Source organism: Notamacropus eugenii, chromosome 4 (assembly GCF_028372415.1).
Source record: "Notamacropus eugenii isolate mMacEug1 chromosome 4, mMacEug1.pri_v2, whole genome shotgun sequence".
NCBI classification, from domain to species: Eukaryota; Metazoa; Chordata; class Mammalia; order Diprotodontia; family Macropodidae; genus Notamacropus; species Notamacropus eugenii.
This window is the reverse complement of record NC_092875.1, coordinates 341,058,093-341,083,846: the sequence shown is the minus strand read 5'-3', so window position 1 is coordinate 341,083,846 and position 25,754 is coordinate 341,058,093. Positions and strand designations below refer to the sequence as shown.

The following is a 25,754-nucleotide window of genomic DNA, read 5'->3' as shown; positions in this document are numbered from 1 at the left end:
GTAGAACTCACAATAAAAATCACCATGAAAACAACTGATATTTCTACATGAAAATCTATGGCAGAGGATGAGGAGGTAGAGAAGCTTTATTAAGAACCTGATTGTTGTTTAGTCATTTTCATTAGCGTTTGACTTTGTGATCCCGTTTGGGGTTTTCTTGGTAGATAGACTGGAGTGCCTTGTCATTTCCTTCTCCAGCTTATTTTACAAATGAAGAGAGTGAGGCAGAGTTAAATGACTTGCTCTGAATCACGCAGCCAGTAAGTGTCTCAGGATTTGAACTCATGAATATGAGTCTTCCTCTGGGTCTGGCTCTCCATCTACTGTGCCACCTATTTGCCCAAGAACTTGATAAGACGTTCTAAATTAAATAAGCATATACTTTAATGCTCAATGAGAAAGGAGGGCATAGGAGATAGTGAAACACTCTGAGAAATATGCTTAAAAGAGCAATGAGAGAGTACAGGGGTTTGTGGAATACACATGCCTATGTGGCATATATTTATATTCCATATGTTCATATGGAGCAGACATGCCTATATAGCTTGACTACTTCCTCTGAGAATAGACAGAGAAGGTACTTGACATGACAAGCCCTAAATAATGTCATAGAAATGGAAATTGATTATACTTTAATAGGAAATAATTGGTAACTGACATGAGAGCCATTTCCAAATTAGCTCACCTCTGTGCCACCATGGCATTACTTTGTTAGAATAGAATTACAAATTAAATCAATTTCAAATTAGGAGAAAGAGTAAAATCAAGAAGATTTGGAGAGGCCACCTAGAATAGTGCTTAGAGAACTGGTCTCAATTGGGATGATCTGGGTTTAAGTGATAACCCTGACATATACTGGCTGTTTGACCTTGGGTAAGTCACAAGTCCTCAGTGCCCCTGGAAGCTTTCTGAGGGTACAAGTTGTAGAGCTGGAGCTGGTTGGAGAAAGTTTCTCACTGGAAGTTCGCAAGTCCAATGGCAACAGCAACCCAAAAGACATGGTGTACAATTGAGGTAGCTCCAATCTATTGTTAACTTGAACTCTTAACACAAAAATATGGGGGAAAGAATGGAAGAATTGACATTGGCAGATATTATATCCATTTGCAAGGAAATTTAACGAAAGTGACGGTGCCCACAGGGACCCAGAAGAGCCCAGAAATAGCATAGGCCTGCAGATATTTGATTTCCTTGGTAAGTGAAAAGATATGGCATGAAGAACACTGGTTTAGAGTTCGTTTGTAAATTTTACAGGAGATAGTAGATAAGAACAGTGTCACCTTATAAAACAGTAAGAAGCAGTGCAAAGAAAAACAAATTAACAGTAAATTTGACAAGAGACTCAACTAAACCAGTAGATAAATTCCCAAGGCTCTTGGAGAAAGCTCTGAAAGGAGAACAGAGAATGGACTAAAAATGGCAAAGATCTCTGGAGTCTTTAATAACAAATTCATTGTAATCATCATGTAGAGTGGAATCACCACATTTGAACGCCAACATCACAGTCTGGGATGTGCTGTATAATGAAGTGTAAATAACACTGAGCAAAACCAAGATAGGAGAAGTGGCTCAACTATACATTTTTTATAGAGCAGGTCTATGCTAATAGTGACACGATTTTGAGGGCATTTAGGGATCAGTTCTCAAGGGACCTAGAAATGAAATGGCAAAGGTAATGGAGGCAAGGGAAAAACATCTCAGAACTTAGAAAAAAACCTAGGAAAAAAGGGAACTGAGACTATTAAAAGGGAACTGAGACTATTAATCTTAATCACTATTAATCTTTATTCTCACATTTCCAGCTATATAAAATTGTTCTGAGAAAATGACACTATTGTTTCAGGATACCTTTGATGAAGCTATGAGAAGGCATAAGGAAAGCTTTTGCAAATGATATTCTGTGCATTTTGTTTTTTACAATGACACAACTGAGTGAAAGAATAGACAATACAAGATCTTTTTTTTATTGCCTCTTTACTCTGAAAATAAATTGGGATTTCTTGTTGTGTTTGTCCTTCATTTTCGAAGAAGACCGTGACATCAGAGAAATGATGGCATTACTTGCACTTGACTTTGTTTTGAGTGAGGGAGGGCTGTGCAGGTCACCAGCCTCATTTTCTCCTCCTGAGTCATTTGGATCCAATGACCAATTCATCAGGATGACTGGATGGCCCAGGATGCAATGGGAGACTACCCAATTGAGATAGCAGAGCAAAATACCACCTCATGGGATTTCTATCAATAAGGGGCCTCTTGTGCACATGTGAAAATTATATACAAGTCATTGCAAGATAGAAGAAATTTTTAGGGGCGGAAAGTCTCAACCTGTGATTTCATTGTGATGGGAGTTTTCAGTCTGGAAATTCTCTCCACCTATGGATATTAGCAACTCCTCTGTAATATATACTCATAGGAGACACTGAAAAGTTAAATGTGTTGCTCAGGTCATATGGCAAATATATGTCAAAAACAAAACTTAACCAAGTTCTTTTTGACTCTAGAACTGACCCTCTAGCTAGATTCCCATCTTGCCTCATATTATACATATCAGATGAGGTGAAAGTACAAGACATATGCTTTCCCAAGATGCTTGCCACTGTTATGAAGGAATTCTAGCACAGAGTCCAGATCATGAGAGATGGTGGGATACTTTAGGCATTCTTGTGTATGCTGATTGCACTGTGTCCTAGAAAATTGTAGAGTCTTCAAAATGAGAATCATGACCACTCAAAAGTTTTACCTAATTATATACATGGGAAATAACAAAGAATGCTTATTGTCCAGGCTATAATAGGCACTTGAGTGGATACCCCATAGATATGGTCAATCAGTGCCTACTCTTTCTTGGTCAGAGACTGGAAATGCACAGTAAAATGAATCTAGGACTGAACAGGAGGAATGTATATTACATTGCTATTGGAAATTGTATGATGTTTTTAATGATTCCAACCTTCTCCTTGAAAGAAAAGTTGATTTTTAAAAACAAAAGAAATTCATTATTTTTCCAATGATTCCATGTGGCTACAAGTCATAGTGTATGATAGTCTTAGGAGATTTAAAGTTGCCAGTCCTGGCAGTAGTAAGGCCCATACTTGGGATAATTAGACTGAGACATATTACTAATGAATAATTACATGGGAGAAATGGTTCAAAGCAGATTATCAGAGAAATGTATGACCACAAAGGAAGATGGAGCAGTTATAAAGTGAGAGCAAGGGATAACCATGTACTTTGTTGTCACATAGAGGACAGAATGTGAGGTCTGAAGTTAGTATGACTTGTCTTTCTGAGTTCAAATGTGACCTCAGACATTTACTAGCTGTGTGGTCCTGGACAAATCACTTAACCCTCTTTGCCTCAGTTTCTTCATCTTCATAAAATGAACTGGAGAAGGAAATGGTAAACCACTCTGGTATCTTTACCAAGAAAACTCCAAATAGAGTCATGAAGAGTGGAACACAACTGAAATGATTGAACAACAATCACACACACATACACACACACACACATGCTTGTAAATTGATTCCTTCAGGCTCTCCATTTAACACAAAGGGGCTATACTTAATTATCCTAAATTGTAGCCACATGGCAGAGGGGAAAGAGTGAGAAACTTGGAGTATTAAACTATGGATGATTTAATCTTTCTGAGTCTCAGTTTGCCCATCTCAGAAACTGGGATAATCCTTTTACTCCTTCCCCACTGGGTTGTGTGTTCGTCCTTTGTTGACAAAGAAGATCATGCCATCAGAGAAATGATGACATGACTTGCACTTGACTTTGTTTGGAGTGAGAGAGGGCTGTAAAATTTAAATAAGATTAATGTGTGTTAACTTTGCAAACTAGTAAGTTTTAAATGCCACTTATGTTCATTACCATCATTATTATGATAGCAACTAATCCGATTCTTATCAGCTTCTTCATCTCAACATTCTTTACTTCTTTTAAAATAAGTTTTATTGATGTCTTTTGCTTTTAAAATTTGGTGATCCCCCCCCCCGCCCTTTCCCAACTGCTACTGTGGAACCAAATCCTTGCTCATAACCCAGAAAAAGTTAAGCAAAAAAGACCCACTGACAGCAACCACATCTGCAGAATTGCTTCTTGGTACAGGCAGCATTCAGGAATTTTGTCCTTATGTGGCCCAGAAATAGTCACAGGATTTATTTCAAATTCAAGTATCTTTTGTGGGGGGAGGTTGAGGGAAGCTTTTAGCTAGGAGTCCATCATCTCCAAATGGGATTATGTCTTCAAATTCCCCAGTGTGGTTATAACTTTAGCAGTGTTGTTTAAAAAAAATTATGAAGTCCATTAACTTGCTTGTAATTATTAATTTAACTTTATTGTTGTGATGGTGATGATGGTGATTGTTTATGTCTACTTTGGAGAAGAGACAGGAGGATATGAAAACATTATGTGACTTTTGGAACCTAACCTTGTAAGTCAGGGTGACCAAGCCAAGGTTAGAATTCCTCAGATCCCAGTCCTTTGCCTGAGCCCACATGGCCTCTTGGTAACAAATTCCTGATATGAGTAGTTTAAGCTAGTGGCAGTTATGGTTCATTGTGTGCTCGTTAGCTCAAAACTGCTGAAATGAACATTGCCATTCTGAGCCTGGTTTTCTTAGTTTTTGCAAAAACCTTTGTGTGATTAAGAGTAGAGTATGACCCCTTGATAACAACAGGTAAAATGTCAATCATAAATGGAACAAGAGTTTCTGGAGATCATGGTCCTTTGTTCATCAATGTGTTCATGGATATCATTTGGAGAGCATTTCATTTAGAACTCCTTTCCATTGCCTGTAAACAGTAATTTTCTAAAGCTCTACACTCAAATTAGCCTTGAGCTCTCTCTTTTCCCTTCTCTCCTTTTCTTTTGCTGTCTTCTTCTCTGTCCCTCTTCCACTCATCCCTCCTTAGCTTCCTGTCTCTTTCTCCACTTTCCCTTCCCTCCCACTATCTCTTTCCTTCTCTTCCCTGTGTCTGTCCCTCTGTATTTGTCTTTGTTTCTTTATTTCTATTTCTCTCTATCTTTCTGTCTTTTGTGTTTGTCTCTTTATCTCTCTGTGTCTCTCTTAATTTGGGGGGAATGGTGATCTAGCAAAATAAAGGATATACATCTGAGACATTGTATGATGCTTTTATTTTTAAAATTGTTTTATGGATTTTGCAAGATGTGCCAGAAGGCACACGCTGTTAGAGTAACTTGGTTAATGGGCAGGGTCAAAGTATGATGTATTCTCTGGTTTACTGAATTTTCTAGTTCACTGAAGGGAAACTCATTTATGTAACAAAACTAGCAGACCCCCTCTGATAGGGAGCAAAGCCCTGTGTTTTACCTGCCTCTTTCATGTTAGGCACTAGTTGCATTCTCAGTTATTTTCAGAAATATAGGAACTTTATCAACTGCAAGTCTCCATTCTAGTAGCCTGTCTGTTAACTTCACTACCAGCACACCTTGAAAGAAGCCCTATGAAAATATAAAGTGAGAGCTGTGTCTGATGACTTTAGCGAAGTGGAAAAAGAAAAAAAAAGATCTATTCTCTAAACTGCCCAAAGGTAAAAAGTAGAAAGTTCAAGAAGTCTATAAAATGGGTTGTTAAAAAACAGCTTGATTAGAAACATGAGAAAGCATTTATTAGAATAATCAGTTTTAAAGAGGTAGTGATGATAATATAAACCTAAACTTCTTTTGGATTATTTATCCATCAGAGTAAAAGGAATTTCTAACCTGTGGTCCATGAACTTATTATTTTAGAATATTTTGATAACTATTTCAGTACAGTTGGTTTCCTTCATAATCCCCTAAGTATTTTATTTTATATATTTAAAAACATTCTGAGAAGGGGTTAATCAGTTTTACCAGACTAATATAGTAATATGGTTTTGCCACAAGTTTAAGAAACCCTGATTTAGAATCTGAATCCATGTTTTCCATTAGGCTCCAAACTCACATTTCTTCTTTTTAAAAACAAATCTAAGTAAGATTTATTAAATTATATTTTTTATTTGAAAATTATCCAGCATTTAAAAAGTGAAAAATGAGCATTTCCATATAAAAAGAACAAGAGAAAAGAAAAATATGATTATATATTACCTATTACCTTCAGGATCAAATATAAAGTGCTCTGTTTAGCATTTAAAGCTCTTCACAATCTTGCCCTTTTTTTTCTTTCCAGGCTTCTTACATTATATTTCCCTCCACATATTTGGTGATCCAACAGCACCTGACCTCTTGTTGCTCTTACACCACACTCTATCTCCTGACTTTGTGCCTTCTCAATGACTGTCCTTGATTGCCTGGAATGCCCTTCTTCTTCCTTCCTTCCTGCTACCTCATGGCTTCTCTGGTTTCTTTCAATATCTCTGTGACCCTGAGCAAGTCAATTAACCTCTGTTTGCCTCAGTTTCCTCATTTGTAAAATGGTGTTAATAATAGTGCCTACCCCTCATTTTGGGACGATCAAATGAGATAGTAAATGGAAAGTGCCTACAAGAGGGCCTGGTACACATCAATATTATCTATGATGATGATGATGAAGACTATAGCTGTGGCTTTTTGATACATGAACTGTCTGGCTGTTTGAAATAATTTTCTTTGAACCAAAAGCTCTGGATTTTGGCCATAATACCTTTGAGAATTTTCTTTTTTTTCAGGAAATGACTATAAATTCTTTGTCCTTTCATTTTGTCTCTTGGTTGTAATAGGTCTGAAAAATTTTCATTTATAAATTTTAAAAATGTTATCCAAATGTGGTTTGTTTTTTTTTTGTGGTCATGGTTTTTAGGTAGTCCAGTGAGTCTTAGATCAATTCTTCAAGACTTCTTTTCCAGGTTAGTTTTTATACAAGATAACATATTTTCTTTTAATTGTTTTGTTTTTTGATTTTGTTTTGTTATTTCTGCTTAATGCATTCTAATTATTAGGAAACTTGGTACTCAGGTAAGATTTTGCATCTCCTCTGCTATCTGTTCTCCTTAGAATTTTCTCCCATCTAGAGCTCTCATTTGACTTCCAATTATTTTCTTTAGCCCTCTCATTTCATTTATAGTATCATTTAAAAAATTTCATTTCTTATAGAAATGTTGTGGCAAAACTTTGTTCTTGGTTGAGACCTTGCTTGTTGATGATGTGGAGTTTTTCTTTTCTTCTCAGTTTGTGGTGTGGGTGTCCCTAGATCATAAAGGCAATGTCCTGAAGGTGGTGTCTTCTCTTTTTTTCATTTTTTTCAGCCCTACTTCCTCAGTTGGGCCTCTGTGTCAGGATTAGGCCCTGTATACTTCTTGAAGGATTGATGTGGCCTTGTTTGGTTCTGATCTCTGTTATCTGGGGTCCTGTCACAGTTTCCTCACAGTACTGAGCTCTTTGTTTTCAAGGACCTCAGGGGCAAACTTTAGCTGCTCTAAGGGAAGAGTATTGACTATGACTGATTATTGCTCTCTTGGTCTAAGTTTTGAAGTCTCGTCTCCTGTCAGAGGTCAGAGTGACGTAGTTGTAGGCATCAGATTTCTCTGCCTTCTCCTGAACCACAGGCACATCTTTGTATTCGCAGGCACATGACTAGAGGTTCCAGGTTTCTCTGGATTGCCCCTGATACACACAGAGGATGCTTCTGTATGATGGGTCCACAGAATGCACTTTTCTAGCCTGACCCATTCCCTAGTGCCTTCAGGTTTCTGGTTCTTTCTTTGAGATATACTTTCTGTAGTTTCTCCTTGAGTTTCCTGCTCTTTACTTGGTTAGGAGCCCTCCTGCCCTTTTATCTGTGGGGGAGTAGTTGTAAAAGACCTGGGTTGTTCTTCCAGTCATTCCACCATCTTAACTGGCAGTCAGAACTATAGTTTCTATAACAGGGATGAATAACATTTTTTTCTTTTTTTGAGGATCACTGATACATAGGAAAAAATAATTTAAGGGACTCAAATAATTGAATAGATGCATGATTGATTTGGGTGTTCCTTTCAGTGACATGGTGGAGACCTTTGTTTATTTCTTTTGATATTATAAGGATACCAGTGAAGCACTCAGGCTTTTCTGTCTGTAATTATTTGCTCTGTCTCTCTCTCTGTCTCCACACACACACACACACACACACACACACACACACACACACACGCGTGTGTGTGTGTATGTATATAAAATATGTATATATATGTGTATGTGTATGTAAATTATACAGCTCTTCTCTTCATATTATACAGTTTTTTGCCAATATCTGTTATTCCTGCTTGTCTTCACAGTTCCCCATTGGTTACATGTTGCAGCCTATTCATAGCCATCATCTTCCTCTCCATTGCTGTTTGTGTGAAATTCATGTTCGATTTTTTGGCATCTTTTTTTTTTTTTTTTTGTGCTCAATGTCTTGTGGCCACAAAGCAACATCAGCAGTACATTGGAAAGTATTCTAGAGCTTGTGGTCATTAAAGGACATTTACTGTTTCCTGAAGGCAATCCAGCTTGTTTAATTCTGGGCCCAGCTCATTATCTATTTATGTTATCTATCCTAGATAGGCATACTGGTGGACACGTTCTGTACATTCTCCATCAAAATGTGTATTATAGTTTGGCAATAGATATTTTTCATACATTTGGTCTTTTCTGAGTAGATTGGCAAGCCAAACTCTTTGGAATTGTTAAATATCTCTTCTAGAAGGTTCTAGGTTTTGAGGAAACCATTAGAATGTCATTCAAATTATAGTGTTGTTCAAGAATAAGAACATGTAGAGAATCATCTTCCACAAGAAATCTCCCTTCAACTTGGATTCTGTGATGCATCTCCTCCATCATGGTGAACAGTTTAGGTGGCTATATCTGTATCTATACCTATTTCTCTCTCCCTATTTAATGACTTACCTACTTTTTAGTAATTTCTTTTGTTATAGCTTTCAAGGAATCTTGCAGTAGGAAGATGAGGAATATAAGAAAGAGGAGAAGAGGAAGTAAAAGAGGAAGTAAAACTGGAAGATGAAAATTTTTTATTTGAGCATTCTCTTTTGAAGAAATGAGATATAAAATATTTCATTCACTCTCATTCAATTTTTAAATGAAAATTAATTACTGAGAACATCAAACTCTTTACAGCAATATAGACAATTGAAGTATACTTTAGTTTTACGTAATGGACAGTTAAAGAATAGAGCAGGAGGAGTGAAAGAAACGGAATTGGATCAAAGTGACCAGGAAACCATAGTGATGTTGATGAGTAAAATAAATGTCTGATTTCTGGATAAATGCTAGACTGTTATTGTTTCTTGAAAGCCTTTATATACTATTATCACCATCAGTGTTGGAAAAGATAGTTTCTTGATGGGCGAAATTCTAGTACTAAGCAACATAAGAGGGGAGTTCCTGCCCTTCTCCTGTTTGTAACTTACACTTAAATAACTTGGTGGAATTATTAAATGAATTAGATTCCTTCTCTCCAGCCATATAACAAAGGGGAAGAAAAGTATTTTCTTCTCTGCTGAGAACATTTCTTTGTTTTCTGGAAGTAGGAATAATAAATTTTTAGCAAACCTGTTCACTAATTATTGTCAGAGAGGGAAGATTAGTTTCAATTATACTAAAAATCTAAAAACATTCTATAGGTATTTCCTAGCATTTAAATGCCAAACTAGCTAATTGGCAGGGTGCATTTTGCAGCTAACTTGTCATGACCAGACTATTAATATGCATAGTCCTACACAACATCTGTCAGGGGCCATAACAATAAGATTCTTTTATGGCTGAAGTGGTCAATTGGTAACACCTGCCTGTAAAATTTTCCATACCCAAATTGTTACTTCCATGCTTTATGATGCATGGAACTTTTCAGATTCAATTGAGTATTTTTCTAAGTGTTCAGGAACTTTCAGATACGACTTTGGCCTTGCTTTATAGCCCCCTCTTTAACTCATTTCTGAAAGAAAGTGGGATGGCCCTCAATCTGAACAAAAATAAGGTCAGGCCCTGAATGTCACCTCGGTTCTGCAGTCTGATATTCAAAGCTTGTGAATCCTTCTTCAATTCACAACAAAGCTATCCACAGTTGGGGCACTCATCAGATATTTCAACTACTAATTGATTGGGATCTGGCACTTGCTAAAAGCTCACTTGAGACATCTGCTGTTTGAGAGAATGCACATTTTGGATGGGTTAACAGTCCATTTTTCTAATTTTGTGAAACTATAACCCTTTACTAAGTTAGATCATTTGAAAGAAATGTACCTGCATCCCATTACGTTAGTTCTCCTCTTAAAGTCAAAGGATTCTAGATGCCTTCACTCAACATAAGGAGGTTGATAGAAAAAAAGTGTCCATTTGATCAAGTTTTCTGTTTGTTTTGAAAAATTATATTTAAAGGCATTGTCTCCTGTTATCTAATGCCCCTTACTGGAAACTTCTTACAATAAATTCTTCTTTGAATTAAGTATCAGAGGAAGTTTGTTTCTCTTGATGACTCTGTAGATGACAGTGTTAGGAGTAATAGATAAAATTAAATCACACAGTTTTGATTTTAAAAATATCTGGCTAGATCAGTCTTTAACAATGTAATGATGTTAAATTTAATAGGCATCAATTCTAAGTCACATGTCAAGTGACATAATCTTTTTTTAAAATTTATTTGTTTTTAGTTTTCACCATTCATTTCCACAAGATTTTGAGCTCTATATTTTCTCCCCATCTCTCTCCTCCCCCTACCTGATAACGCCTTGCATTCTGATTAACCCTTCCACCAATCTGCCCTCCTTTCTAACCCTCCTCCCTTCCCTTATTCCCATCTTCTCTCTTATCTTGTAGGGCAAGATAGATTTCTATACCCCATTACTTGTATTTCTTATTTCCCAGTTGTACACACAAAAAAAATTTTCAACATTCATTCCTTAAACTTTGATTTCCAACTTCTCTCCCTTCCTCCCTCCCCACCCATCCCCACTGAGAAGGCAAGCAACTCAATATAGTCTATATATGTATAGTTTTGCTAAAGACTTCCATAATAGTCAGTCATATTGTGAAAGACTCCATCCTATCCTACCCCCTATTTATTCTGTTGTCTTTTTAGACCTTGTCCCTCCCCTAAAGTGATTACTTCTTATTACTCCCTCCTCCCATTTGCCCTCCCTTCTATCTTCTCCCCACCCCACTTATCCCCTTCTCCCCTACTTTCCTGTAGTGTAAGATAGATTTTCATATGAAATTGAGTGTGCATGTTATTCCCTCCTTAAGCCAGATGTGATGAGAGTAAACTTCCAAGTGACATAATCTTACCTGTGCTTTGGGAAGTTCATTTTGGAAGCTGTGTTTAAATAGATTGGAGTGGGGAGAGTCTTGAGACAAGGAAACCAATGAGAAGATTATTGGCATAATAAAGGTGATCAGGGCCTGGACTGGAGTGGTAGCAGCATGAGTAGAGACAACGGGATATATGTGAAAGATATGGAGATAGAAATGACAAGCTTATGCAACATGGTTGTCATGTGGAATGAGTGAAAATGAAGATTTAAGGATGATCCTGAGGTGGTGAATTTGGGTGACTAGAAAAAAGATGGTACCCTTGATAGCAATGGGAAAGTGCGTGGTGGCACACATCTATAATCCAGGCTGTAATCCAGGGAAGGCTGAGGCTGGTACATCTCTTGAGCTTGGGAGTTGTGAGATGGAGTGGGATGCTTATCATGTTTTTTGCACTAAATTTAGCATTGATATAGTAAACTCCCTGGAGTGGGAGGCCACCAGGCTGCCTAAGGAGGGCTAAATAGAACTAGGTTGGAAATGGAGCTGGCCAAAGCTCCCATGCTAATTAATAGTAAAACTGGGCTGATGAGTGGCTGGAAGCAGCAGGAAGATTCATTCTCCCCTGCAAAAACAAAAGTGGCTCTAGGGGGAAAGATAATGACTTCTATTTTGTATGTGTTAAGTTTGGAAAGCATCTGAGGAATCACATTTGAAATGTCTAAGGACATACTATGGGTCTGGGAGGTGGGTCAAGAATCTGGGATATGGGTCAAGGGATAATCTAGAGCTGAATGTATGGACTTAGCAGTCATCTGCATAGAGATTGTAACTGAGCCCATCTGAGTGGATGAGAGCCACTCTGCAAGAGGGTATAGAAAGAAGTGAGAGCAGGACAGAGTCTTGGGCTCCAGTCACATTTGGAGATGCGACATAGATGGAGAAAAGGAGACTGGTGGTGTTTGGCTTGGAGGACAGAAGGCTTTTATTTCAAGCATTTGAAGGACTGTTACACAGAACATGAGTTAAATTTATTCTCCTTGTCCCCAGCAGTGGGTGGAAGTTTCTGAGTGGCAGATTTTAAATCAGAATAAATTTTTAAAAGACTTGGCATGGAGAATAAAATGTTGGATTTGGAGCTAGGGAGACCTGTGTTCAAATTCCACCTTGTTACCTTGGACAATCCACCTAACTTCTGTGCCTATTTTTCATCTATAAAGTGGGTATGATAATAGTATCCAGAGTATTGGGTTCTTGTAAGAATCAGGTAAGACAAATAATGTAATTGTTGTCATTCAGTCATGTCTGACTCTTTGTGACCCCATTTGGGGTTTTCTTGGCAAAGCTGTTGGAGTGGTTTGCCATTTCCTTCTCCATCTCATTTTACAGATGAAGAAACTCAGGCAAACAGGGTTAAGTGAATTGTCCAAGGTCACACATCTGGAAAGTGTCTGAGGCCAGATTTGAACTCAAGAAGATGAGTCTTTCGCACTCCAGGCCCAGTACTCTATCTACTGTACCACGTAGCTGGCCTAATATAATGTAAAGTGCTTTGCAAACATCAAAGTACTGTATGAATGTAAGCTATTATTATTGACAGTCCCAAGGTGGAACTGGTATAACCTTCCTTAGTGCCCTATGTTGAAGATCTTCAAGTAGATGTCGAATGACCACTTGTCAGTGTTATTGTAAAGGGAATTCTTCTACAAGCCTATGTTTTTAGACTCTATCATATTCTGAAATGCTATGAGTCTCTGATAATTGTTCTTTATACCTCCAGCTTTTCCTACTAACAGTCCATCCTGCTTCACTGTTTTTTTATTCTGCTATTGTCCTGTGTAAACCAAACAAAATATAGCATTTAAGAATTTGCCATTTCCTACAAGATCAAGTTCAGACAGTTTTTCCTAGTTTAGCTATAAACTACCTTCCCAGTTGAATCTTCCATTATTCAGCTCTATGAACCCTCTACCCTTGATAAACTGTTGCACTGCTCTTCTACCACGTCTTGGGTTTTCCACTTCTGAAGTTTCATTCTTATCATTTGCCCTCCTAAGAATGCCTTTCTGGCATTTCTCCTGCCTCTTCTTCAAGGGAGGGCTTAGAATCCTCCTCTTCTTCCTTTAGCTTTCTAACAGCTCATAGTAAGAGAGCCTTCTTTGAGCTACTGTATTATTTTTTAACTAATTCATTTGACAATGAATCCTAGTCTATCTGGAGAAATATGTCAATGTAGGTATGTTGAACTATCCTCTTATAATTTAATTTTTCATATATATACATTTCATGTATGTATGTTATATATGTATGTATATACATATACAGTAGAACCTTGTTTTTCTAATTTAATTTGTTCTGAGATTCTTTTTGTCATGCGATTTGTTCATATTGCAAAGTGAATTTTCCCATAGGAAATAATGTAAAGTCAGGTCATAGGTACCATATTCCCAAAAATATTCATATAAAATAATTATTTATAATTTTAAGTAAGTTTTTTTGTCCCCAATGTGCCTAAATACAATAGCAATGATTAGTATACGATATAAATCGAAAATAAAATAAATTGACCTGCATTTTACCTTTGAGAAGAGTCATGTCTGGCATGAGGGAGAAGAGGAAGGAGAAGGAAGAAGGGTTATGGCAGTGTTCTCTTTTATGCTACCTTCACTAAAAGTAAGACTAACACTCTTGCCTTTACTTATTTTTCATTTTTAAAAATCACTTTCATGTTTTGACTCACTGATTATTTTTTTCTTTCCATTCACTTCTGACTAGGAATCCATCTAGTGACACTTATATTTGACATTTTTTCCCGAATGTCATGGAAATGTGACATTGCTTTGTCATTAAAAATATTTGTGGCTCTCATTGCTACAGCCTGCCTTATTTGGGTGATGTTTTTCAACAAAATTTTGCACATTTGCAAAATAAAAACAAAAATCATCATCCTAGTTGAGCATCACCCCTTCACGAGCTGTTCAAGTCCAAACATGATGTTCATGCTGTGAATTTTTGTTTGTCCTGCAAGACAAATTTTGTGAAAAATTTTTCCTCATCCAGCAAAGCATACACAAATCAGGTTAATCATAAACTGAGGTTCTACCAAGATAATAATACCCTTGAAAGTGGTCTGTGTTCTTATATGTCTTTGTATCTCTAATAGTTCCTAGTAGTCTCTACATGCTAGGTACTCATCAGATGTTATTGATGGACTCAACGCTCTCTCTCATTAGAGAAGGTCTCTGAATTAAAGATAATTTAAAGAGAATCTTTATCTAGTATTGAGTTGGAGAAGGAATGAAAATGATAGCCAAGAGAGATGAGGGCCAGAGTTAAGACACTCCATCTCCAGACTGGGCATGTTTGCTGGCTGTTCCTCATGCTTGGAGGACTCTCCCTCCTCATTTCCACCTTCTGGTTTCCTTCAAGTCCCAGCTAAAATCACATTCTCTACAAAAAACCTTTCCTGATCCCCTCTCCCCCATGGTAATATCTTTATTCAAATTTATTATTTATTTATTATTATTCCAATTTATCCTGTATATATTTTGGTTGTGCATAGTTGTTTTCATGAATCTCATTCTTTATACTGTAAGCTCCTTTGAGAGAAGCGACGAACTTCTGCTTTTCTTCATAATTCCAGGCACATACTAGGCATTTAATAATTGCTTACTATCTGACTCATTGGAGAAGCAGAAGTTTAGCCTAGAACAACTGAGTCAGAGCTTGAGTTCTAGCACAGTGAGTCAGCAAGCATTTTTCAAGCACTTGCCTGTGTCCCATAAGGTGTGCTAAGCCCTAGGGCTATAAAAAAAAAGGCAAAAATCTGGTTTATTTCCTCAAGGAGCTCAAATTCCAGGGGGAGAGGCAAGATGCAAACAATTCTGTACATATAAGATATATACAGAGTAGATGGAAGGCCATCTTAGAGGGAAGGCATGCAACTAAGCAATACCAACATGAAGTCAATCAATGGAAACCCAAGATAGAACAAAGATTCTGCAGTAAAATCAGGAAGGGTCGCCTGAGGCCTCCACAGAAGCCTCATGGCAGTCTTTCCAGGAGACAGCACTGCTTTTTCTTTTCTACATTTGAACAAGTATCCCAGAAGTGGGAGGATGATTACATGAAACACCCACCTAATTTAATTAAGACTAAGCTGCCTAAAGTACATAAAAATAACCTGGAACATTGGAGGGTGGGGAGAAAGGGATTTAAAGAGAGGCATTAAAACAATATTTTCCAGGCCAAATTATATTGTAGCCTTGTAAAATATCTAAATTCGCTATCAAAATCCCTCCAGAAATACACAGTGGCTCAGTAGACAAGGACCAGGAGCCAAGAAGGAGGGAGCTGGGTTGATGGGAGGAGGGGTTAGTATTTTAAGTTTATAGATTTAAAGAAGATCTTGGGTAGTAAATGGTTTGTGGACCAATAAATATTTGTTACAGACCAACTGGGAAATATTGGGTTACAAGATCTAGAGTATAGCTGGATCATTTTTTTGAAAAGGCCACATAAAACATTGAAGTCATAACCAAAATAATCTGTGGCATAATTTTTGATACTCTTGGTAGAAAGTTTTAACTCTATGGGATAGAGAAAGCTAAATCAGATACTAGAAAATAGGTCTTGGATATAATCGAACTGGATCAATTTTTCTGATAAAATTCCCAGGGAAACTGAATTACGGATCAAGGATATGTAGCCCAAGCAGCAAAGTGATCTACATCATAAGCAGGAAATTGTTTCAGAGTTCCTGAAAAAAGGGAATTGGAAGATAAAGGAGAGAATATTTCAAAAAAGGATTGGTGGTGGTGGGGTCCTTTGGTGAAAGAGGAAAACACATGTGAAGCTCACTTGTCCAAGTTAGAAGAGAATTTACCTAGCATCTGAAATGACTGTGCCTGAAGTCAAAAGCTTTCATCAGATTTAGTCAGCCTGTCCTGAGTATTCAGAAATTCTAATTGTCTACTATAAGAGAACAAATATTATTGGTTTGGTCAAGTTTAACCATAAGAATAAGGAGCTTATGTGATTATAAAAAGGGAAGATTGTGTTGGAATTGTTTATTATGGAAATCTTGGTATTCCTGATTTTCCCTCCTTTCCTTTGAAATCTTTTTTTTTAACCTTGAGAAAAATCTTACCAGCATTTTGAATTCTGAAACACTTCCATCCATGTGACTACTCTGAAAATAATTAAAATTTTATCAAAAGAGTACTTAGTGAGGGAGAGAAGATATAAAAAGATTTCAAATTCTGTTTTATCATTAGAAGGAATTTTTTAAAAAAGTATAGGGCTGCTTGACTTAATTGGATAGATCAGTGATCTCATTCATTACAATGCAAGTTCATTGAGGTCAAGAGGTGTTTCCTTTTTGTCTTTGTATCATGAGTCCTTAGCACTGTGCACAGCACATAGTAAACAATAAAAATCTATGGTTGCCTGAGGATACCTACCCTCATGCATTCTTATCCTGTAAGAATTTTTTATATCTTTTTGTAAATTCTCTTTCTATGGTATCCAGATATCCTGAAAACCTGAATAAGAAGATTTTAACCTTTTTTTTTTGGTCATTTTGGTGAAACCTTTGAACCCTTTCTTGAACATATAAAATAAAACATAAAGATTACAAAGGAAATATTGAAGTAAAGATGTATTTTTTTCAACCCAAGTTCATGGAACCCCTCAAATATATCCAGGGGCTTTTCAGATTCTGTGGGCCTCAGATTGAGAATTTCTAATATTTTTTGGTTATCAGTTCAATACATGGGCTGCTCCCATGTTATCTATCCTTCATTCTAGCAGTATTCTACCCCCTTTTCTGGTCATGCATATCCTTACCGTTGCCTTTTTTTTTTTTTTTTTACCTAGTTTTACAAGTCATATGTCTTTTATGTAAGACATTGTTGGCAATATACTGCTGTCTGCTTATATTTGTCATGCCCCTTTTCATTGCTCGTTGAACCACCAGCACTTGTGATTCTACAGAGATTGGTGCTCTTTATGATTCCCTGTCATATAGCATCACTGAAACTCTTGAAATTAAATTTTTTTTGGAGGAAGGTGATCTGAGTCTGTGATTTCATTGGTGTAATAAATACCTGGCAAAGAAGCTCTCTGCCAATGAAGATCAATAGCTGTTCAGCAATTTCTAGTCCCAGAAAATTCCAGGAGGTACTAAGAGGTTCAATGACTTACCAAGGGTCATACAGTCAATATTTATTGGAGGCAGAACTTGAAACTAGGTCCCTCTACTCTGGGACTGCCTCCAACTCACTTTCTCTTCAATTATTTGAGATAAATAGCCAAACTGTATGTGCTATTATTTCATGAGTAAGCCAATGCAGTTATAATCATTGGATAATCAGATTGATTTTCTTCTTAAGTTTAATAAGTTCCCTGTATAAACTAAATGGATCGGGAGCCAGGAGTCCTGGGCTCTAATCCCAACTCTGTCATCAACCAAGAGTGTTTGATGATGGAGTTAGAAAAGCTGATCTCTAAACATCCTTTTTAGCTCTTTTTGTGATTTGCTATTTGATGTGTCCACTCTTTGTCAGATTTGAGCAAACGATTGCTATATCTGCTTTTGATTTTAACACTTTCCTGGGCATCCTAGCAAGTAACACGACAAGTTCTCAGGTCCATAGTTCCAAACTTGGGTTTTACTGCACTCAAAAGTGTCTTAAAATATTTCAGGGCTTGCCATTAAATTATGAAAAATGGTGAAAAGTTTTGTCACCTTATTTTAAAAAATACATATTACATTTGAAGAGCATTACTTTTTTGGGGGAGGGAGGTAGGAGGCAGAAAGAATTTCTCTACTTGAAAATAGTGTCTATGTTCCCTCCTTCTGACTGAGACTCTCTAACCCACAAGTTGGGAGATTGGTTTCAGTGGGTTTCATGGCAGCTATACAGACCTTACTTTAAAACTGATTTTCATAATTAAGGTTTTGGGGCCTAAATTATAGCCAAGAACCCCTTAATTTTAGACAAAATATATTATGTGTATCTATGAACTTATGGCAGTGTATAAAGTAATATGGTAGGTGGTTTTAGTTGTTAGCTATCATAGCATTTTAGACCTGGAAAGGACCCTAGAGATCATTTAGTCTAATCCCCTTATTTGATGATGAAATTGAGACTCAGAGAGGTTAAGGGACCTATTCAGGGTCACATAGCTAGTTAGTGGTATAATAAAGACTAGGTCTAGTGATTCTTTCCACCATGGCTGCTATTGCTAATGAAATGATACATCATAATGAATAGAACTAAGAGAGAGGGAAAGGGAGAATAATTAACCCAGAATTCTCAAGTGTGCAGCCACAACTGAGAACTGAAGTTAAGTTGGAAAGGGAGTATGCATAATTTATTCTAACTCTTCCCAAAGTAAAAAGAGAAAGTTTTTCTTGGGCCGATGGTCACTTGAATACATCATAGTAAATAGGCAATGTGTAACTTTTGGACTTTTGAAAAAGATGCTTATTCTTGATACTTTAGAAACAGAAATGAAATTGACATTTTAAAAACCTGTCTGAACTTGACATTATTCTAATAATTTCAGCACATATTGGCTTTCACCTCTAGTCTATTTTTATATCATTTATGATTTATAAAATTAGTGTTAGCAATAATAATTTGCTAGAAAAAAATATTCATTAAGTCAAGATTTAGAAAGGATTCTAGAAGACATTTAATTCAGTATCATATGCAACTTATGCCCATATACCTCCTGTGAAAGGGAACCAAACAAGGCAGGGAAAGAGTACTGTGACAAACCATTAGAATTCTCCCTTTAGGTTCCACCCATTAGTAACCACTCTTTGGTTACGGTCATTCAACAATGAATCAAATTAACTGGACACAGCTGATGTTTCTCCATCTTATCTGTGTGTTTATATACCTGATTATAGTGTATCGCAATCATTCCCTTAATTCTCCAGTCTGGTAAATCTGTCAACAAAGAAAGTGACATTAGTTTGATATTAATTCTTAGTGAATCTAAGTGCTTACAAACCATTTAATTAATAATCTATTTTAGAATTCTGCAAGGATATTACATCATGCACTTAGTCATTTTGTAGTTTCAAGAATCTTCATTTTTCTTTTTTTTTTTAAATCGGAGCATTTATTCATAGGATCATGACCTTATTTATTCATAGGAACAGACCTTATAAGCCACAACTACAAGCCACTCATTTTATAGATGAGGAGACTGAAGCCCAGAAAGGTTAAGAAGTTACCCAAATTCAAACAGCTAGTATTTGAGGCAAGATTTGAATCTGCGTCTTCCTGACTTATAGGTCTGCTCTGTTATTGTTCATCCCCCCTACAGCACATGCCCCATTTTCATGACTTCTTATGTTTCATTGACAGCAATTTGTGATCATCACATCTGTAAGTTCTTTCAGTATGCGGGGATATAATTTGTTGGATTTCTCAGATTCCCTCAAAACAACTAGATGTTCTATTAATAATCCTATGCTTCCACATAATTTCAACTATTGTTGTTCCACTCTTTCCAGCTTAATAAAAAAAAAAGTAGAAGAAAACTAGGAATTAATTGGGTTTTCTGTCTCCAAAATCATTACTGGTATATTTGAGATTTTTTTTGTATTTTAATGCTAATAGGGCTTGAAATGTAGAGATCATTCACAGTGACTATATGGAATTAGCTCTGGGTCATATAACTTTTTTTCTTTGGTGGGAGGAATGGAAAATTATATCTATCTTAGTGATCATTTTTCGGACTAACCAAATCAAGATGGAGGAGGATGAACAAAGAATCAGCGAAAGAAGTTAAGAGCATTGTTGTGTTTATCTTTCCTGATACTGATAACCATCGTTTCCTTCTTTCGTTCTTTCATTCAAGAAGACATTTATTGGCTATTTACCACGTTCCAGGCCTCAAACTGAGTCTTGGGGAAGATACAAAGATAAAGATATGATGGTAACATCCCAGGTGAAAGAAAGAATAATGTCATTAATTGAAGTAAAATAGTTAGGAGAAGGAACAGGTTTTAGTGGGGAGATGAATTTGGATATGCAAGTCTACCGTTTGATATGACCTTTCAGAGAGTAGTTTCAGTCGAGTTTTGGGATAGAAGTCAGACTGGTAGAAGAATAACTGGATGCCAAGGGATTGAGTATAGATTAGGCTTCTTGGAAATGAAAGGTAGTAGAGGTGAAAAGATCATAGTTTGAGGGTTTATTGAATTAAGGGAAGATTTTTTTTTTTTTTTTAGAAATCTGAGCATGATTTTAGGAAGAGGAGTAGGGAGTAGAAGGCAAGATTGAAGGTGCATCAATAAGAAGGGATGATAGATCTGGGCCTTGAAGGAGATGGGAAAAAGACAGAATCAAGGATAAAGATGGAGGGGGTTAGTTATGGTAGGGAAGAGGGATATTTCTCCTGAAACAAGAAGGGGGTGACATAAAGAGGTTTTGACATATGAAAAAGGGGTATTAAGAGAAATCACTGAAGAGGGCCCCAGTCTCAGGAAAATAGGGGAGGTGATCATAAGCTGAAACACTAGGGGTCTGAGGTGGAGAAGAATTCTGGCTTTATGTGAGTGGAAAAGTCTTGAAAATTTTCTGTAGGGAATACAGTGGGAAGTTGATAAGACATGAAGATAAATTTCCCCTAGTAGCAGTGAAGACCCAATTGTTAATATTAAATGACATAAATTTATAGTAGAATATATTCTATATCTAATGAAGGGCCATAAAACATTTTGAAACTGTGTGGTGACCCATTAACAGTAGAGTTTTACAAAGTTTAATCTGTCAGTAGTGCATAGAATGGATGTTAGATGGTAGGGGAATAGATTGGGACAGGAAGTTAGGGAATGACAGGGAGACTAATTATGCCTGATAATTTAGGCATAAAATTTCTTGAAACTCGCTTTGTCTTTGATCTCCCTTCTACCATCCTACACTCGCTTTCTTTCTGTCTTCCTGTTCTCCCTTTGTCTCCTTCATTGGTTAGTAGAGGAATAATAATAACCCACACTTTTGGAGTGATATAAGATTTCCAAAGTGCAGTGAAGTAGGTAGTAGTGTTTTTCCCTGTTATAAGGGAAATCTTAGCCTCTGAGAGACTGTTATTCTTCTACATTAAACTAATTTTGGCTGAAGATACTGCTGTTATGTATCCTTCTGGTGCAAATTTTAGCTGATAGTTTGGCTTTGGTTGTAGAGTCAAAGACCCTGGTTCAAATTCTAGCTCCAGGTACCTATTTATTCATTCTCTCACCCTGGGTGAGCAATTTAGCCTTCCTAAGCCCGATTCTACTTCTGTAAAGTGGAGAATAATGATAATGACTTACCTCAGAGGAATCTTGTGAGAAAAGTGCTTTACAAAACATAAATGCCTCAGTGGATTGGTGATTACTCTCAAAGAGTGCAGATTATAGCCCACCCATACCTTCTAATCTTGTGTGATATATGTCCATGCTCTCCTGTAATTTCTGTCGAGAGGATTTACTCAGACTGCTGGAGGCCTTTCTCTAAGTCTTTCAACATTTCATGGGTGTAAAGATAGTCCTTGATATGTCCATTTGTTATCACTCTCTCGGTATACCTCCTTTACTGATTCTACATTTTTTGAATGACAATATTCACAGGTGTGCCTACACTGAAAGGAATATCCACATGGATCAGATCATAGAGACATTGAAGGGTTGAAGTCTGTCATGTAGCTTATCCACTGATCTTGTCTTGTCCTTGCCTACTTTTGTGCCTTTGGGCATGTCGTCCTCCATTCTTCTCTTTCAAGACTCAGCTCATGTGCCATCTTTCTCTGATTCCACCAGCTATCAATGGTCTCTTCCCTTGTTAAGTCCCTTGAGCTACTGTTTGACTTCTCCCATTCACTTGATAGTTTTCTAACTTTTGTTATAGTTTCCTGTGACTGTGGTTCATCCCCTCATATTGTGAGCTCCTTGATGGTCAGATCTATGTCATTTTTCATTTTTATCTTTCTAGCACCTAGAACAGCACTTTTTGTATAACGTAGGAACTTAATAACCAACTGTTGAATCTAATGCAAAAATATTTTATTGTCTACAGAAAAGAAAAAGGAAATTATTTTCACTTATTCACCTGAAGAGTCATAGTTGGAGAGTCAACCTGGAGTTAGTGTCCTGAGCTCAAGTCCCACTTTTGAAATAAACTGGCTCTATGACCTCTCGGTGACCCAGGTCACTCTCTAAGATTAAAAATTGCAGGACAGTAGTTCCTAATCTGCATTAGTATAGGAAATTTCCTTACTTGAAGCTCTCTATATCAATGAAATCACATGCCTACACCAAAAAAAAAAAAAAAAAAAAAGAAAAAGGGGTCACTTGAAGGCCTTGGGGAGCTCTATTTATATTTCTCAGGTCTCAGAGAAATGGCATGCAACTTTCTCCATAAATTAACAGTGAACCCTAGAAAGAGGCAGCTTGCCCTAACTTACTTAGAGGTAAATAATATCAGGCTGTGTTTGTTGTAAGTGGGAATGACAGGAAGATTCCTGGATATCTTTGGGCCCGTGCTATAGTTTGGCTGGAGTAGTCAGTGGAGTGAGTATGAAGCGGAGTCATCTATGAAGATACGTACAGTTAAGGAGATAATCTTAAACTTGAAAGGTAAATTTGTATGTGCTGTGTACCACAGAGCAAAAGTCTGTTTTCTAGCTGGTTTCTCTGTCCTTTGTCTTTAGTGCCTTGTTTCCTGTAACAGCAAGGACCCCCGCATACACAGAAGGGCCTGCTGTACTTGTTCTGTTGTTCTAAAAGGAAAGCATCTTTTGAGGGGTCATCAGTCACTTTAATTGATCACATATACCAACAGAGAAAATACAAGCAGAGAAATAAAGACCAACAGACAGGGCTTCCAATTGTTGGACCATAAGCAATACATACATCACAGATCAACATCCAGATCCAACTGTCTGACCATTACATATGTATGTTGTTACCAGAGAGGGAAGCACCAACTTCTGGGTTTTCAGAGAGGGGATCTTTAATGGTTACCCAGATCTCATCTGGCCAAAGGAACACTTCCAATGAGTATGCGCCTAAGCAAAACCTCACCTCAGGGTATATTTATACCGTTCAGAGCCAGAGGGCATCAGGACCTTGAGAACCAGTGCATCATTAGAAATTAACAAAAGGTGTGGACCTTCCTACAAAACAGATCTCTCCTAATCAAGCTTCCCTTAATGGACTCCACCTGAGACTTGTTGATGAGTGGAGAAGATCTTTAACTTTACATTAACTTATACTTCTTTTTCTAGAATTTCTTTTGGGAAAGGAGTGGTAAGCCTACTTTTGTGAAATTATGCTAACTGCTAACTGCTAACTTTCATGCGGTTGTGCTACTTCTACTAATAGCACTCAAAGCCAGAACTTTTTTTTTTCTTTTTTTTGGTGTTTGGTCACCTTACTCTCTTCTGTTTGTGGCTTCCCCTGGGCTCCATGAAGTAAATGAAAACAGTGCTTTTCAAGAGCAAAGGGAAAAGAAACAGCCTGGGTAGGAGGGGCTGTAAGCTCATCATGAGAAGAGATTCTTAGACTTTGTTTATTCTCCATTAGAAATGAAGCAAGAAGTAACCATTGACAGATACAAAGTGCAAACCTGTACTTTGAGCCTCAAAGTCTTTCTACAAACTGCATTTTCCTGTATTGATTACAGAAGAGATTGAACCATTATTTTCTAGTTGCACTGATGTGCATTTCCTTTTAAATTTTATTTTCTAGAAATTAAAGGTAGTTGTAGATGTGACTTGTTTTGGAACAATATAGGGATTTTACATTTTGGAAACAGAATTTTAAAATTTCCCCAAATAGTAAATCTATGAGTGCATGCAAGCCTTGAAGATTAAATAATTTTTCAGGATTAGGTAATCAGATATAAATGCCAATCTAGATTAAGTATTTCTTTCCATATACCACTCATGGAACATTTTTAAATATAGTTTTTTGGGGTTAAATTGAGCATCTCAATAGATTTCATCTTTCAGTTATCTTAAATTCTTTTAAAAAAGAAATTGGGAAAGAACATTAGGATTACAGTTTTCTTGAATTCTCAGCATTTAGTAAAGGAAAAAAGTTTAAAAGATCTTTAAAATCACTTAAGGTCTATAATACTGTGTAGCTGTCAGATATTATTATTTTAAAGCATGCACTGAATCTGAGCTCCTATTAGATGCAGTGTTCTTAATGCACCTGGGTGGTACAGTGTTTAAAGTACTGGATCTGGAGTCAGGAAGACCTGAGTTCAAACACTGTGGGACCGTGGGCAAATCAACTTCTATTTGCCTCAGTTTTCATCATCTGTAAAATGGGGATGATAGTAATAGCACCTACCTCCCAAGATGTTTGTGATGATGAAATGAGATAAAGAGCTTAACACAGTGTCTGCCACATAGTAAGCACTGTATAAATATTGGCTATTGTTATTCATGAAAGAACTAATTTTGTGTTAGTGAGTTCCTGTGAACTGTGAGGAACAAACTCTCTCAGAGTTTTTCTCTGGTGCTCATCGTATGTTTTTGCTTTCTTTAGGAGGGGTAAGAAGCATAGTATAATCCTAAGAACCCAGCTGTCAGTGAGAGTCCATGCCTGCATTGGTAAGTAGCAAACTTCATGTTCTTTTGCAAAGCAAGGGGAATTTTTCTTCACAGATGCTGTTGAAATGTACTGTTGGAAACCAGCAATTTGAGAGTGAAATCAGACAGTTTTTGTCATTTCTATGTGCCCGTTTTCACTAAGCTAATTGTAACTTTTGTCTTTCGTTGTTACAGACTTACAAGGAGGATGTGAAAGGTCCACTTTGGTTACACCATCTTTCTGTATCTGCTTAGCTAATCTTAGGTTAAAAAAAGACAGCTAAGTGACTCAAGTTGCTTCTTGGGAGCAAAGTACAACAGATGCTCCCTTATATTGGCATATTCTTCACTGGTGGAGTTGACCCATGGATCCAAGGACATATGACCCTAGCTGTAAAGCAGGGAATAGGCTTCTACTTCAAATCACAGAGCCACAGTGAGCAAAGAGTGCCATTATGCATTGCTGTCTGGGTACAAAATGTGTCCTTTGTAAGCCCCATGATCTTTCTGAGTTTTTTTTCTAAGTGTTCTAACTGCTTTTTGCTTTCAGAGAAGACAGAAGTTCATCCTTCTATGTGAGATCAATAGCAGCAAAGATTGTTGTGGACCCTAACTTGTGAACGGTAGCCAATAGCCTGAAGTACAATGTGAATACTGTAATAGGGAGGCAGATGGGAGTGTCTGTGAGGGAGTTTTCAATCAGATGAATCCATTCATATAAAAAGCCTGATCATTTACTTACTTGGTGATTTAAGCAGCACAAATCACCCTGCGCACCATGTCTGTGAGTGGGACTATTTACTCACTATATTTTTGTCTACCAAGCAGGCAGTTGGGGTAAAACTTATACTTTTAGAAACAGTGATGTTGTGCTGATGTAGCCTTGGATTACCTATTAATCCATGAACTTGTTTAAACCTGATTTTAGCGATCATATCATGCTA

The 25,754-nt window shown here is 37.0% G+C and overlaps 1 protein-coding gene across 1 annotated transcript in view; it reads left to right on the top strand.

Moving 5' to 3' along the window:
* Positions 1 to 25,754, top strand: part of FHOD3 (formin homology 2 domain containing 3) — a 707,140-nt gene that overhangs the window by 130,424 nt on the left and 550,962 nt on the right. The window contains 1 exon segment of the mRNA XM_072599353.1: positions 24,767 to 24,831. Within this exon segment, the coding sequence (XP_072455454.1) occupies positions 24,767 to 24,831 (65 nt within the window).